The sequence below is a fragment of the Pteropus medius genome, unplaced genomic scaffold, assembly GCF_902729225.1.
Source record: "Pteropus medius unplaced genomic scaffold, Ma_sr-lr_union100, whole genome shotgun sequence".
NCBI lineage: Eukaryota > Metazoa > Chordata > Mammalia > Chiroptera > Pteropodidae > Pteropus > Pteropus medius.
The window spans coordinates 11136498-11148966 of record NW_024350926.1 but is presented as its reverse complement, the minus strand read 5'-3'; the positions used below and the strand labels follow the sequence as shown (position 1 = coordinate 11148966).

Genomic DNA, 12469 nt, shown 5'->3' with positions numbered 1-12469 from the left:
CAGCCCGAATCGTCACCCAGCTCCCAACACCGAGGCCACTGGTGACTGCGAGGGACGGCCGGGTCACTCACATGTTCTCGTGGACGGCCTTCATGGCTTTCGCGGCGAGGCCCATGTTCCTGAGCACCTCGGCGTTGGTGTGAGAGTTCTCCAGGGCCTCTCGCTGGAACTCGATGGTGGACAGCGTGCCGTCGATCTGAGTGAGCTGCTTCTCCAACCTCTTCTTTCTCTTGAGTGCCTGTAATGCAGCTAAATAAGGGAGAAGCCGTGTTTATAAGCAGAGAGAGCCCAGCCACTGACTCGACTGACATTTGCTCAGTGCCAACCGGGGACTCGGCACTGTCGACACCTACAGACAAAGGGGAGACCAGGAGGGGACACGGAGACACCAAAGGGCTAGACCGTCTGTCCACGGCCTGCCCCAGCTCTTGCTCACTCAGACATTTGTTATACTCTTCTTCCCAAGACCTGGTGTGTGTCGGAGGAGGAAAAGTCAATTTTCACATTCCACAAAATACACCACAGAAACGCTTCTGTCAGTGCCGGATTTTTGAAAAGGGATAGATGTAAAAATATGAGTAAAAATCATGCAATAGAAAAATAAAACTTTAGAGAAAGAACTTTAATGACTGTTTACTCTTATTTCAAAGGCAAGTTAGTTGAGACTCGGAGAAGTTAGGTGACCCGCTTGAAGGCAGACAGTCCAAAACCTAGGTGTCCACACCGCGTGTCTTGGTCTGAAATGATCATGAGATGGTCAGGAAGGTTACATCCAGCCACGAGGGCCCACGAAACCAGCACTGCTAGAGGGTCACACCCAAGGATCAGGCGGTAGGCTGGTGGCAGAAGCGCTGGCCTCGGAGAAACGACATCTAAATACACTCCCATCGGCACCTGAGCAAAATAACCTCATCGGCTTCATTCAGAAGTCACAAAACTCTGACCGTGGCGCCTTGGAAGGCACCCACAAGAGAGACCCTAAAATGCGAGATTCGATGAGGCATTTAGCAAAGGTACAGGAAACGAGCAGCAGGAGGATGTGGATATAAAGACGATTAAATGGAATTGGCAAAAGGACCCAGATACGCTTATGGTTTCCTGGTGAAGCACGTTATCGCAACGGATTTCTGAGAGAAGGCTCTGTTCTGTTTCGCTCAGTTTCTCCCTATGATTCCAACAGGTTTGGTTTATTTATTCCAGTGCCTTTCGTTGGGTGCACAGAGACTCAGTCATTATACTTTCTTGTTGGATTTTATTGGCAATCGATATGAAATATTACTCTCTGTCCCATTTAATCTTTTTTTTGTCTTAAATTCCATTTTGTTTTATATTTAAATTAATATTTCAACTTTCTTTTTGTTACAATCTGCCTGTAATAATTTTATGGGGACCTCTATTTCAAAATTGTCTTTTATTTGCTTTTTTCCAGTATACTTATTACAGATAGCATGTGCTTGGATATTTAGTTCGTGTGACCTTTTTTAACCCATTCAGATGGTCTCTTTCATTTAACGTTAAATTTTAACTCATTCTCATTTATGGTGACAACCAATGTATTATCTGCCATGATCTTTTTATCGTCATCCTTTCTGTGTTTTCTGTTTGTTATATTTACTGTTTTCTTTTCGTTTTCTTGTCTTTATATAGATTGATCAAATTTTCTTTGTTCTTTTTCTTTAATTTGTGGACAGTTACATATACTAAATTTATTCTTCTAATGGATACCCTGGCTTTTAAAATATATAATTAAATTTAAGTATTCTATCCATATGAAAATTAATCCATATTTTATATATAATTTATTGTTCCCAAACGAGATTCTTTCCAACCCCAAACTTTCCAATGTTAGATTAACACGATGTACAATTTTATTAGTTCCAGGTGATTACTGGCTGTTTTTTATTATCTTTCCAATTTTTAAGGAAACCTTTCTTAGCAATTGCATTAAGCTTGACAGACACGATTTCGACAGTTATTTGCACTAAAGTATAGCGTCGCCGGCTTATTTTCCCACTATCGCTTCTATATCTTGCATCATCCTTTTTTGGGGTTAATTTTTTTACTTTACCAAAAGAAATTAACTACTTTTTCAGAAAAGGCACACAAATATAAATTCTCTAAATTCCTATAGGTCTGAAAATGTCTTTGTTTCAGACTCGAATGATGGTTTGGATTTTTATAGAATTCTAGGTTCAGAATATTTAAAAACTGTTAAGATGCTATTCCCTCGTCACTGGGTAACCAATACTTTGAAGTTTGAAAATAATCTTCAACTCATCCCTTTGTAGATAATCTGTTTCCTTGTCTCCTCTCTGGGAACATTTAAGATTTTCTTTTTTATCTTGGAGTTAAGAGATTTCACCAGGCCTAGGCATGATCTTTTTTCTTTTCTTTTTTTCTATACCATGAGGAAGTAAGCATTCATTGAGTATTTTCATTCTGTAGAGTTATGTCTTCCTTCGTCATCCTGTGGAAACCGTATTCTTGAATATTTTTTTCCTTCTTTCGCCTGCATTAATTCTGTCCGCTCTCCTCTGAAGTTCCTGTTCCTTGTCCTACTGTCACGCACACAGTGAGCCTGCCCGGCCACTCTCCCTGTCTCCTCTCTTTGGAAATCCCTACGGGACGGCGTCGGACCCCATGGGTCCATGCTGCAGTCTCCTAGTGCACCTCTCTTTGTCCCGTGTTCGGGGAGAATTACTTACCTTCATACTCCAGATCACGAACTAGTCTTCAGCTCTATTTATTCTACTTTTATCCCCTTTTATTTATTTGTAATTATGTTTTTAATTTCTAAGCACTTTTGCTCCTCGCTGTTCATTCATGTGGCGGCTCATTCTTCTCTTCTAATGACATGGCCTCTGGACTCTCCATGAAGAATAGTAATAGGAGTTTTGTCTTTAACATTCTTTATTTCTTACATTATCTCTCTTTTCTTGAGTTCAGCCGTTTGCTTTGCTTCGTCTTGATCCTTGATGCAATTACCTTTCCTCAAAATTCTTCTGATCTTGTAGTATAGGGTCACACGTATAAATAAGACTAGAATAGCTAGTATGCGCTGAAGTGCCTCTTGCAGTGACAGAAGCGTGTCTCCCCGGGGGGCTGCTCTCTTGGGAGGGAAGGCTGCCCAGAGCCAGCAGGCAGGCTTCCTTCGGTGGCTGGAGGGCAGGTGCAGGCTAGCGGTTCCTACAGTGGCCGGAGAAACACTTTAACGTGGGTGTGGGACACTCGTCCGGTGTCTTTGCTTCCCCATCCTACCCTGCCCTTTGGGCTGTGGAGGCCCAAGGTCACGGCAGGCTCGGCTCTGCTTCCCTTCCCAGAGGCGACACGTCGCGAGCGAAGCGCTTACTGAACCTTCCGTACACCTTACTCACAGAACACTCTCTCTTTGTTTAAGCTTTTGCTTAGGAAAGACCTGAACAACTTCTTCAAAGTCGCCTGGCACAAAGGCCGTTCGGCAGCGTCGCTCCGCAGAGAGGCTCGCCGCATCAGTGACCAGAGCTGTCTGAGGGTTTGCTCGCACGGGGCGAATGGCCAGTTGCCCCCCTCTGCCTGCACCCCGTCTGCAGACGCTTATCTACAGCGTATTATAATTACTCGTACAACCTGCTCCAGCTCATCTCCCCCATGCTACTTACAAGCCACGCGAGCCAAGATTCTCCTCTCCTGCTTCCCCAGCACCGAGCATATGGCCAGCGAAACACAACAACGTGATCGATTGTTTGCTACGTGCCATGCTGGCGCGAAGTGCTTTATGTGCCATGATATTTATGTCATTAGCGCTCACGAAAACCCCAAGAGCAGATACGATTATTGGCCTGTTTTACAGAAGACGAAATGAATGTTAAATGAACACATCGGACAGCTTTGTGCACCTGGCACAATGACAGCATGGTGGCGTTTGAGGCCCGAGCGCGACTCCTCCTTCGTGACTGGGACGTGTGCCCCTGCATAAGTCACCTCCCTCCTCTGAGCTCCAGTTTGCGCTTCTGGAAATGGGGATACAATCCCCACCAGGCTGGGTGACTTTTAAGAATTAATGATAATTTACGGAAAACACTTTATACAGTCCCTGTGCATGGCAGGGACTTAGCCCCTCGATATAATTATTAATAACATCAATTTATTAATAATGATTAACATTCATGAATGATCGAGATTGCGCATCTTACTTCTGAGACCGCCGAGCAAGTTACGCGTTCTTTTTCCCCGTCAGTCACGTGACAGGAACAAAATGCTCCACATTTCAGGAGGGGCTCCACGCGAGGGGCTCCAGCACAGTGCCACCATTCACACTGAGAAGCTACACCCCAAACGCAGTCGCCCCCCACCGTACCCAGAGCGGGATGTCGGAAGTATCCTCTTCCCTCTGGTCAGGCCGGTTCACGTCTACACTTATTTAGAAACTAACTATTAACCCAAAAGCATTCTCCTTTTTTTTTTTGAGAAAAAGTTTTAAAGTTCTCCATTAGAAAGTATGCCATGTTTCTTCCTGAGAATTAACTTTAGATTACTTTCTAAAAAATCAAGAAATGCAATTTGCTATGAAGGATGCGGCTTTGGAGCCGCCGGATCTGCACGTCAGTCCCGTCTCTGTCGGTTAATGACTGTGTGTGATAACCGTGACGGGCGACCTTCACTCTCCCCAAGTGAGGTTCCCTCATTTGAACAGCAGCCACGACGAAACCTGCAAGACATCAGAACACTGTATGCTGGAGTCAGGGCTCCGGCTTCAGATCCTGGCTGTCGCATAAAGTGTTTAGTGTGGTGCCCAGCACGCAGCGAGTGCCGGCTAAACGTTAGGGACTTTATAATCATCATCATAACCTCCTTCGCTGGCTGCCAGAAACTTCCAGCAGGAGTCACATGGTGTAATGGCTGACCCCGCAATTGTTTGTTGTTAATAATAATAAGTTCTGCTTTGGACACAATCTTAAATGCCTCTGCTTAACATATGGCTTCTGCTCTTCAAAATATTTGAGAGAAACTTGAAAATGTACCCAGAGTCGAGAGATCTCGACTTACGCTATAATTACCACACCACAAACTACAGACTGGCCTGGGCAGAGCCAGCTCGGAGAAAGCGGGCAGGTGAGGAATGGGGGGGGGTGGCGGTCAAAGGCCCTCTTTGTTCTCACCTGTGAGAGAGAAAACACAGGGGGATGTTCCTCTACTCTAACAAAAGCAGATCGTGCAAGGGCGGCTATAAATGGCAGTGGACACTGGCCCCGATGTCAGGGTGTCAACAGGAAGCATGAGACGTCTGGTGAACGTAAGCCTGAACTCATGGAAGGAAACTTCTCGGCTCCCGTCTGCACTGCCACATGGGCCCGGGCCCAGACTCCCGGCTGGCTGTTCAAAGAAGCAAGAAATCTGGATTTGCGTGCAAAATCCCCCCAATTTAAAAGCTGGTTTATAATTTTCAAAAAAAAAAAAAAACCTTGTATGGGCAAACAGATGATTCTTGTATGGTTGGATCTGACCTCAAGACACCTGACACTTTTTGTGACTTCTGCCAGGCACAGTCAGCTTCTTGCAAACACTAAGACAAGGGGCTCCTATTCCAAAGAGCAGAGAGGTGTCCCTGAGGGTCTCCATGAGCTGCTCCTCCCGTGGGATGATGACACCACAGGCCCTCCACGAGCTACACAGGCTTCGACTCTGCTGTCTAGTCAACGATTTTGGAAAAGAAACAGCTGTACTTCTGCAAAGACATGCAACAAACCTGCAGACGGAGCATCCCTCCCAGTCTCGCAGAGAGAGGTGTTTTTAGAGCATGTCATTTAACCCGCTCGGAAGGCGCATTTCAACCTTCCAGGCTCCCGGCTGTGCTTTTAAGCAGCTGAGGAAACCTGGCCGACTTTCCTCTAGGACAAAGGGATTGACTGCATTCCTCTGTGGCGGGCTGTCTCCTCCAGTAACGGTGACGTCCTTCCAGCAGTGAAGTCAGGAACAGTGTCCTGAGTGTACGAAACAATCAGATAACCGAAGAGGCCGTCACCTGAACCCTGGAGAATGCTGAGACCCCTCACAAAAGCTGTGGAGTCGCACTGCCGTATGCCCGTCCCTAGAGAAAACTGATGCAGGCGACTAATGAGGACCCGGCAGAAGCTCCCGGAAACAGTCCCTTGGGGATGAACAGAGGGGGAGGAAGTTAGATGCACCTCATCCAGGTATCGGGGTGAGGATGGGGGGCAGGGAGAAGCAGAAGTAACTCTTCAGGGCCTCGCCCTGGAGCACGCATCAGCACCATGGAGTTTTCGTTCAAAGTTCAGATTTCCGGACCCTGCACTCAATCGCCCACAGGAGAATTTTTAGGGAGGGGCTGGTGAGTGTACGTTTCAATAGACGTCCTCAGGGAGTTCCGATGCAGGCCATCCGAGCCCGTTTTGAGAAACTCTCTTAGGAAAGGAGGTCACTGGTCAAGTGATAGCTCCCAGGGGACAGCGGCCTCAGGGCCCTGCAGTCTGCGGTCCCGCGTGTTCTGCCCTCACCCCTGGGCGCTCAGCTGGCTGGTGGCTGGGGCGCTCTCCGCTCAGAAGTCCTCTGGGCCCTGGGCTCTGAGCCTGCAGGATCCAGCTCTGTGACGACTCTACTGCAAAGCAGTTCGAGAGCCCAAGCAGGTTCCTGTACTGAGCTCAGCCTGAGGGATGGCCACACACGCTGCTCCGAGGAGGAGCAAACCCGCCAGCCCCTAGCAGAGCGGCCTCGGCCCCCAGCAGAGCGGCCTCGGCACCAGCCGGACCCGCCCGGGTCTTGCAATGACGCACTTGGAGTTATTGCTCAGCCCGGGACAAGAAACCAACAGGCCAGGACTAGGGTGTGAATTTCAGGGGGTTCTCCCTCTCCAGTCGCACTAGACTGTCCTCGGGGGCCTCGGGGGCCTCACCCGAGACCCCACCCTGGAAGGGAACCTCAGCCCGGAAGGGGTAACTGAGGAAGTGACAAACGGGGGTCATGGAGCAGGAGGCTCAGAGAAGGGACCGCTGTCTCAAATATGTGAACGGTCTTCCTGTGACAGGTGGAGTCAATTTACTCCTTATTCATGCAGAAGATGAAATTTGGGCCAATCAGTGGAACTTACTAGAAGCCAATTTTAGCTTAAAGAAAAAAGAAGTTATTGTTATAACGCTGGCTGATAGTTACACAACATTGAATTCAGACCTTTACACAATGACGTCGCTGATCCTCACAACTCAGAACCAAGCGTAGGGCAGTGTGGTGCGGATGGAGAAGCCGCTGCACAGGCGGGGAGGGCGGGCCGAAGGCCCCGCTCCAGCGGGACGCGCGCCCAGAGCTGTCGGCTTTGAGGCCCAGGCTCTTAACTAAGTGACTTTCCATCTAAAAATGAGATCAGGATGTCAAATTTAAGCAAAATTCCTATGACCCTCTTGATGATATTAAAAAGAAAAAAAAAACAACAAAAAAAGACCTCATAAAGGAGGTTAAGCAGCGACCTCCAAGGTGTTCCGCCAGACCAGGGTAGCAGGGGGCGTCTGCAGTGTGCTGGGGTGTTGACACCGTCAGCTCCTGAGGCCACCGGCCAGGGACACACACCGGACCACCGGAGCCCACGTGTGGCACAACGGGAAAAGGCCAGGAAGCACCGCAAGACCGCGAGCACCTGTGTTGCCCCCTCACTAGCGTTACTGCAGATCTAGGGTCCCAATACCGAACCCCGGACCCAGGAAAGACTCACCTGGGGCGCTTTTTAAAAATACTGCCGCCCAAGCCTCAGTCGATTATATCAGAATCTCCAGGGGTGGGACCCAGGCACTGAGGGGACTTTAATATACAGCCGGGACTGAAAACCGTTCCAGACGACAGCGCTCAGCAGGAAAAGAAAACAATTAAATGCTGCATAAAAAGTTTGCTTTTCCCACAGATCACTAGCTATAAAGCAGAACTATCGCAGTAACCTGAACAAACTGTTAAAGAATGTCCGACGTCCTGAAGTTTCTAACCAAATTATAACTCTTGCTCCAATCATGACCCTCTTAGATAGACCGACAGTGCCTTGAACTTGGTGGTTGCTGCGAAACCAGTTTGGCGAGGCACAGGGAGGTCCAGGTCCTTCCTGGTAGATTTGAGCAGGGCATTAGCGACTGCGCACAGCCTCAGCCCCAGCCTGGACACTGCACGGACGGGGCCTCGGGTGCCACCCTCATGTTACGTCGGTTACACACCTGGCTTGGTCTTCTCGCCTGTTCTTACACGGGGAGTGAGGAGGTGTTTCTAAACTATTTTAGCCAATCCACATGTTTAGAATAACCACAACTTCACCAGTGAGACCCCACTTCTAACATTTATTATGCTAATTTAAGAGTTACTCATATTACTAATAAAATCCATTTTGACATTCAGAATGCTAACTGTCAAAACTTCTGTTGCTGTAGAGAAACAGGTCGCTAAAGAATTTATACAGGCCAGAAGTGTGGCCTTTTCTAATATAATACTAGCTGGCCACTCAACTATTATTCTCGTCAGCATGGTCGCTGGCCAACCACCTCTAGAAGTCAGAGTTTAGCTGCACATACATCATGTCGCTCTGGTTATCATGTAACTGACAGCCATTCTAGCGCTGACGCTGTGTGGCACAAGGTCCATGTAGTACCAAGTGAATTGGGCCTTATTACATGTGGGACAATATTTCTTAGTGGCTAATGCAAAACAGTAACTATGTGTCTACAAAGTTACGTGGTTTACTTGGTGACGCTGATAGTGACAGCATTTCTGAAGCATGGTCTGTGATTGAATTCCTTCCATAGTCCGGGTTACGGGTGACCTCATGCTAGTCAGCCAGCCTCTGCCTACTCTCGAGGCCACTGCAGAACCAAGCCCGGGGCCAGCGCCTACGAAGTTCCCAAGGATAAACGACAAAGAGCAAATGGCTTTTCTGACACCAGTTGGTAATTGCACTTGATTCTTGCATCTGTATGCAACTTCTCTGATTTAAGGAAGTCAGGCTGATGTTCTTAAGTAGTGTTGTTTTAATTTTTTTTGGTGGGGGGGGCGCGTCTATAAAAATCTACTTGTATACACTTTAGTGCATTGCCAATCGGAGAACACGTCTGTACTTACTTTATATTTTGGTCTTCTGAAAGCAAATTATATTTTCACCACTTCCTAAAAGCAGATGTTCCATTTTTCAGATTTTTAAAACCAATATTTATTGAGCAGCCACTGTAGATAAAGCTTTATACAGATCCAAATGGATAACAAAACAAACAAGAAAAGAAAACCCTTGACAGATACTAAGCAAATGTCAGAATACACATCAAACTGGAGGGAAAGGCAGAGGAACAGAATGGGGTTTTGGCAAGCCGTAATGGCATAGTCTCTCTAGAGAAATTGCCATGTAATAACCTCCCAAAATATTTTCAGACATAAAGTAAAAACAGAAACCAGCACTTAACTCGAAAACAGGCTACAATGTGGCCAAAAGTTATATGCAGTAGCAGAGAAAAATGAAACTTGGACTTTTTATTGTTGGCGATAAGTGGGCAAGGGCGTGTATCAGGAGCCTTTTTATGGGAAGCGAAGAGTTTCAAGGTCAGCTCCAGGAAACGTGGTTCCTTTCCTGCGTTTAACAATTGCAGCATCATTTGGGGGAAGCTAAACCTCCCAGGCATTATCATGACAGAAGGAGTCTTGTATGGCTGCTTCTATTTCTGCGTCTGCCACTGACCTCTAGTTCCAAGAGCAAATCCCTTTAACTTCTGGCTGGATTTTCCAGGTTCCAGCAGTGCTGCCTAGGTCTGCTCTCTACAGAGAGAGCTATGCATCGAAGAGGCCAACTCCGGCAGAGAATAAGGAGCACTAAGAACCATTCCAGACTCACAGTCCCCGTGTGGCGAAAGCCAGTGACAGGGAATTTAATATTTAATTCTCTGACTTTTTTTTTTTTTTGAGAACGCCTTATAACTCTTAACTTCACAACCAAAAGTCTTCGCACTGGGTGAACTAGAACATACTAGAATATACTTCCCTGGAGATCAAGATGCAAATTAAAATGTGTGTCAATATACAAATGCACAGCAGAAAACCTGATATTTAGTGTTGGGGTCAGCAGGGCTGGACTAAGGTGAGGCAAGCCAGAAGAAAAAATTTAAGGGGGCACCAAAAAAATCAGTAATCAAGAGAAATAATATTTTCATGTCATATATTTAAAACTCAAAATTAGTGGGAAAAAATTCATAATGAACAAAATATCACATTAAAAAAAAAAGAATTTTAAATAAAGAAGTCCCATGCAGAACACATAAGAGCCAGAGGCAAAAGAAAAACAGAACAGTAATACTGATCTCGTCTCTATTTTAAATTTTGATATGTTTCCATCGTGGATTTTTTTGCATTAATTTTGAGTTTTTTTAATATTGCAAACAAACACTGCTCATCTCGACCACTGAGATTTTGGGGCACCCCCTGACATTCTGTCCTCCAGGAGCCGGGAAGGCTCAGCTCACTGCCATCCCAGCCCTGGGGGGCCAGTGCCAGTTCCTAGAAGCACACCTGGCCGCCCCGGGACAGGTGCATGGGCCGGAGGGCCTGTCCCCGAGGAGGGGCTGGGTGAGGGGCTGGGAGCCTACCTCGCTTGTTCTGCCTGCCGTGCTTCTTGGCCAGGGCGAGCTCCCTCTGGATGCGGTTTTCCAGGTAGTCCTGCTTCTTGCCCAGCATCTCCTCGGTCTCCCGGAGTCGGGCCAGGGCCTCCTGGGGGCTGGGGGCCCCACGGCTCTTAGAAGAGCCCCCTCCTTTAAAGAACCTGCCCAACTTGCTCATGGCTGTGCAGTTGGGGGCGTGCTTGGGGGGACAGGCGAGCGAGACCGTCCTCCGCTCTCGGGGGCGGACCCGCAAAGGCGGCGCCCCTGGGAATCAACAAGTCGTCGGGGCAGGTGACACGCACTCCTGGGCATTTCCTGGCGCTGGTGCCCCGCCCTCGGCGCGGCCGGGCTGGGAGGGCGCAGGAGTTGGACTTGGCTGCAGGCGCCACCAGCCTCGGCCTCGGGGAGGTCGGGGACAGCAGGAAGGGGAAGGAGTGCCAGACTCAGGCGGGGCTACAGCAAAGTCGCCGCTCTGTCCACGCTCCGGACGTCCCAGGGGAGGACAAGTTTGTGTACAGCTCAGGGGACTGCAAACCAGTATCCCAGGGGACTTGAGCAAAAGCAGGAAAGTGTGTGTGTGTGTGTGTGTGTGTGTGTGTGAGAGAGAGAGAGAGGAGAGAGAGCCGCTGCCCTGGATGAGAGACGCTTTTAACCTCGGTGTAAAAGGCTTTGGGTGGAGGTGAGTGTAAAGCGTGTGCTCGAACTCAGCTTCTGTCCTCGTGAATAAGAACATTCAGACGAGGCCGCCTGGGTGTGGCGTGTCTGGATGGGTGTGTGGAGGCTCCGGCTTTAGGGCATGGCCTGCCTCTGGGGGGCAGGTGTGTGAGCACCTGGCTTACTCGGGGAGCAGCTGGTCTGACTGGGCTTTCTCTGCAGGTGAGGAATCCGTGCAGCCACCCGTGCTTGGCCGCCGGTTGGCCTGGGTCAGTTCTAGCTCATCCTTACATGGCCGAAGGGGCTGAAAGGTGCTGGTCGCCTCTCTTCCTAACGCCGGGGCTGCTGAGTGTGCTTGGTTGTTGCGTTCGATTCTGTGCCTTTGCGTTTGGATCTGTCAGATGTCTTTACAGAGACAGCTATGTGAAAAAGGAGAGGACGTCCTGGAGGAGAGAAACGTGTTTTGGTCATGCTCACTCCCTCTGTCCCAGAGTCGGGTGAGATGAAAGGGCGGTGATGTGTGACGGCCAGGGATGACGCAAGCACGGCGCAAGTGGAGCGTGGGACTGGGCCATGGTCTAGCGGTCGTGGGCTGGGCGTACCCCCCATAACACGTCTGCCAACATCATCGGAACCTACCGCTGGCCATTAGCTAACCCCTGATGGTTAAAGCAGAAGAAAGCCTCCATCTCTGTGACAAGTACACTTTGATACCCAAGATCAATAACTCAATTTTTCTGCCATCATAGTGACACAGAAACAGCAGGTCGACCCATTGTATCCGACATCAGAACAGCCAGCACCAAATTTTGCCAAAGAACTTGGACACTTTTCTAGGAGGCTCACCGGTTTGTATCTTCCACGCACAAACATATGGATGTATCATCCCCAACAACCACAGCTAGACACTTCTATCATTTCCCGCCTGCCTCTTACGACCTGCGACACGTCTTTTGCTCTAATCTTCGGTATTGTACACAGGGGCCGTCAGGAATGAAAGCGCCACCTGCCCTAAAGGAGCCGACCTCCTAGTGACGGCGGTCACATCATTTTTTCTGTATCCCCAACACAGTTCTAGATGCTGGAGATTCAGCAGTGAATAAAGAAAGACTAGAACCTACACATGTAGCGGCAGACAGACCATAAATTAAGAAAGTTATGAACTCTATATGCTATGTGGAAAAAATAGAGCAGAGCGTGTTAGAGAATTTAAA

At 48.3% G+C, this 12469-nt stretch overlaps 1 protein-coding gene across 1 annotated transcript in view; it reads right to left on the bottom strand.

Annotated features, from left to right (window-relative positions):
- CHMP4C (charged multivesicular body protein 4C) overlaps window positions 1-11120 on the bottom strand; it is a 23932-nt gene extending 12812 nt beyond the window's left edge. The window contains exons 1-2 of the mRNA XM_039841946.1: window positions 10590-11120; window positions 72-249 (exon numbers count right to left, since the gene is read on the bottom strand). Of these exons, the coding sequence (XP_039697880.1) occupies window positions 72-249; window positions 10590-10779 (368 nt within the window). The 5' untranslated portion in view covers window positions 10780-11120. The remainder of the gene's footprint in view (window positions 1-71; window positions 250-10589) is intronic.
- Between the last annotated feature and the right edge of the window lie 1349 nt (window positions 11121-12469).